Raw genomic sequence first — 4,166 nt, 5'->3', positions numbered from 1 at the left:
GGCTTTGAAGTTCTATCTCAGCATGTGTTCAGAAGTCCATTCGAGGTCTCAAAGAACTTTCTTTCCCCCAAAAAAAGGGGGGGGGAGATGTGTCGGCGGCTTCTATTTCTCTCGGTTAGACCTCGACTAAGGAAAGTTAATCTTATCCTATCTAGGATTCATCCTTTTAGGATCTGACCGCATGAATTAAGAGCTCTGCTGTTTTGTGGGCATATTAATCACAAACCCCCACTTTTTGACGTGCTCTAAGCTGTTTACTGGAGGAATCCGACCACCTTGTCATCTTTTATCTTCTTGTCTGAAGTTCCAACAATACAATTTGTATAACGTTTGGGCTTGTTGTGGTTTCACTAACGGTAGTGTCTTCTTTACGACATAGACATATTACTCTGTCCGAGAAGTCATAACTAATACCGTTTTAACGAAGATTACTTGATATCATTAGCTGATAACCCTGTTTATGGGTTCTACTGTGTTGGGAAAATATATACGAACCTTCCCACCGCAGCTGCAAAATCAGCATACCATAACAGGTCAGTATTTATGACATTAAAACAATTTTTTAAATAAAATTCATTTTAATTATTAAATACTTACCTGTTATCGGTAAGTCCCACCTCCCACCCCGCTATTCGATTAATATTTTTGTATATATATTGAAAGAATATTGAGGGTTGGTTACCGATTTTTGGCTAGGTTGCATTGCACTATGTTTAACCTGGCCTGTATTACGGTATTGAGGTGGCGGATTCCCAGTTAAAATTCCGGATGAGTTATTTCCCCTTGGAAAGTATAAGCATACGATAACAGGTAAGTATTTAATAATTAAAATGAATTTTATTTAAAAAATTTGTTTTAATCTGAAATACACGGGTTTTAACAATACTATAAACAAAGGCCTGTTTTTATCCCCGCAGAGGCGGAGGGATATCTGTTTTGGCGTTGTCCGTCCGTCCGGCTGTCCGTCGGCTGTCCTTCCATCCGTCCGGCACTTTTGTGTCCGGAGCCATATTCTTGGAAGTGCTTTGGCGGACTTCATTGAAACTTGGTATGAGTTATATATAGGCATAAGAGGATGATGCATGCCAAATGGCATTGTGCACCATCTGTTATAAACAGAGTATGGCCCTTTTGTATCTTAAAAAAATGCTTTTTTACTATAGGCACTTTTGTGTCCGGCAGCCATGTCTTGGAAGTGCTTTGTTGGACCTTATTTTTGCTAAATAGGTTTTATGCCCTCCTTTAAAGAAGGTGGCATGTCTCACCGTCTGCACTGTCTTTCTGTGAGTTTTGTGAAACTTCCCATCTCAGCCATGGATTTGCCATACATGATTGATTTTTTTACTAACATATCACAAATGTCACCCATTACATGGTCATGACTGGTCATGTGAAAAACTTATCTCCTTACATCATAGCTTGAGAATTCCTATTGCAGCCAAAACTGTGCTGTATATTGTTGGATTTTTAAGTAAAGTGGTACACAAGTAAATCCTCAAACAACGGGTGGCATGTAACACCTTACCCCCTTCCAGTACAGTCATGGTCACACAAGTTTCTCAGTTCAAATTGGCCATAAAAAAGCATGTCTTGACGGTAAATTCATAATGCAATTTTTAAATGATTTACCACAGATAACCGCCAACATGTATATAGTTAAGAGATTCGTCTTGCCTCAAAGGTCAAAGTTTCATTTAGATTGTAACATTCCACCCATAAAATATCTTGAATTTGCCAGTCTCACTCATATCTAAGCCATGTATAGATTAACTAAAAATAACTTTGCATAAATTGTATTTATCACATAACATGTTGGGTCTGTAACAACCGACGCCCCTTCCCCTAAGGTTAATAGCACACAAACAGGTCAAAAGCCATGCTTGTTTTAGACTTAAAGCCTCACACCTTATTTGGCAAATTAAATTAAAGTATAATTAAGAAACATATTTTCTCTCTACCAATTAGAATATATCTGGTGGTTACAATGTAAGAAATCCATCTTTTTGGGGCTTTAAAACTTAAAAGTAATCGTGCTTGTCGAACTGAATGGACGTAAACGTCTAGAAATCGTACTTCCGGTTTTAAAAGTTGGTACCGTTGGAAAATAATAAATTGCATGCTAACTAGGCTATAGATATATGACAATTTTGCACACTTTCAAATTTCATCTATATGTATTGATTAACATGTATTTTATTTCAAAGTCAGAGGCGAGGTGTGTGGCTTAAATGGCATGTTGGGACATTATGTCATGTTGTCTAAGGAACCTACCGGTAGTTTTCCTAAACATAAACTTGGCAAATATAAATGACAAATATGAAGTATAATATATCTCTTTGGTATGCTAAAAAAATAAACTTTGTCTGTGTTGGGATTATAAAAACAATTGCTATAGTTTGATAATATTCCTCAAATTATATTGTTTAATATAAAGAATACAAAAGTTACAAAGTTGTTTCAATGCTTTTAGATTCCAATCAAAACACAAAGTCTGGAACTGCTGATCGGCTATCACCGCAAGAGCTGCCATCTCATGGGGAATCTAAGATCAGTACTGACCAGCCATTCACCAGTCCAGTGAAGGCACGGAATGTCAACAAGAAGACACCAGTCCTGACAGAATCCAAACTCTCTAGGTGGAAGAGGCACAAATCAAATGAACAGCAAGCAACACAGTCGGAGAGCACTTCACCAGTAATAGTCTCTGAGATGGACGCGTCTGTTGTACCCACAATAGTTAAAACAAGCACTATAATTAAAGATACCACTGAAAATTTGTCATCAAATGCAAAGACTTTAGAAACACCCTCAAGAACTCCACACGTGACAGAGAGTGAACCCCCCACTGTTGTGTCAGCCCCAGCAATAAAGAGGCAGGCCTCTGAACAACCGGTCACTGAAAGGTACAAATGTGTTGACTTCTTTAATGAAAGCGTCAAAATTATATGCTTGCTAGTTTTGTTGTGTTTTTTTACAAAATAATCCTGCGACAAAATTGTTTGCTTGCTAGTTTTTGTTGTTCTTTTTAACAAGATAATCCAGCTAAAAATGGATGTTCCAGAGAGTTACACCTTATATCTATTCAGAAAAAAAAGCTACAATTCATTGAATAATAAAAAACTTCGTTTCATGTTGGATGACCATTATGACAAATGAATGATTTTGTTCACAAACCAAAAGTAATGATACGTTTTTTGTAAACTTAAAGAGTGCCTGATGAGAAACAAATGTTTATCATACATTTCATTGTTTAGTCCTTGCTTTTTTTTCAATTCAATAGGAATTAATACCTTATAGAGCGTCCAAAATTTTCTCTGATGCTTTACATCAATCTTGTTTGCAGTAAAAATGAATTAAATATTTCAAAGAAAGTTAGTTTTATTGCTGAAAATATCCGTTTGACAGTAATTGAGTAAATAAGTTTGACATTGTTGTTGGAACACCACTCTTCTAAAGTTGGTATTGTTTATAATAACAGTGTATCCAAAGAAAAGAAGGCCAAGCTGTCAGTCACGTTGGATTTGGACGATGATCTGCTGAATCTCAGTGACGATGATTTCCAATTGGATGAAAATCAAGACCACGATGAACTTATGAAAGAAATTGATGAACTTTTGTCATAGCATGCTTTACATTGTTACTGATGTATTGGCATTTTAATGCATGTCACATAATGAATGTCTATACATTGATTGGTGAGTTATTGTAAACATATGGTAAATAAGAATGTTATTTTTGTTTAAAAATGTTAAGTAAACAAACACCATATTTATTTCAAAAGTATGTACATGTGTAAATGATTGCATCAAGAAGTGCTTATGATGAATAAAGCTAAAGAAGTCATGTACTTGTTAAGTATTCATTATTTGTTCGTATTCATGTCAAAGATTTGTTCATCTACAAATACAGTGCTTGATACACCGGTATATTTTAGCAGCATTGTTTTCTCTTCTTTTTGGTGTACTACATTATAAACCTGTAATAAATTGAAAGTAACCTCATAGTTTAAAGGAGAAAAAATGAAAAGTGCAATGTTTTGCTTATGTAAATGAAGTTGCAACATTTAAATAACGAGTAAAGCAAAATACTCCCACTTGAATTTGTCCAACTTGTCAGATTTGATCTGGAAGACCTATTGATAACCCCCGCCCCTCTTAAAAGAAAGG

General features: G+C 35.6%; 1 protein-coding gene across 1 annotated transcript; it reads left to right on the top strand.

Moving 5' to 3' along the window:
* Nucleotides 1-2,456: 2,456 nt before the first annotated feature.
* On the top strand, nt 2,457-3,843 carry LOC127867388 (uncharacterized). The gene is made up of 2 exons (XM_052408512.1): nt 2,457-2,903; nt 3,479-3,843. Exons 1-2 carry the CDS (start codon nt 2,461-2,463, stop codon nt 3,621-3,623), a joined length of 588 nt encoding a protein of 195 aa, XP_052264472.1. The 5' UTR covers nt 2,457-2,460; the 3' UTR covers nt 3,624-3,843.
* The last annotated feature ends 323 nt before the right edge of the window (nt 3,844-4,166 follow it).

The sequence above is a fragment of the Dreissena polymorpha genome, chromosome 1 (genome assembly GCF_020536995.1).
Source record: "Dreissena polymorpha isolate Duluth1 chromosome 1, UMN_Dpol_1.0, whole genome shotgun sequence".
Taxonomy (NCBI): Eukaryota; Metazoa; Mollusca; class Bivalvia; order Myida; family Dreissenidae; genus Dreissena; species Dreissena polymorpha.
Note: the sequence above shows the minus strand (reverse complement) of the source record. Positions and strands in the feature narration are given on the sequence as shown.

Coding starts and splice junctions, on each gene's coding strand:
- LOC127867388 (XM_052408512.1), top strand. CDS start 2,461: ATGCTTTTAGATTCCAATCAAAACACAAAGTCTGGAACTGCTGATCGG. Junction 2,904..3,478: donor GAACAACCGGTCACTGAAAG/GTACAAATGTGT, acceptor TTATAATAACAG/TGTATCCAAAGAAAAGAAGG.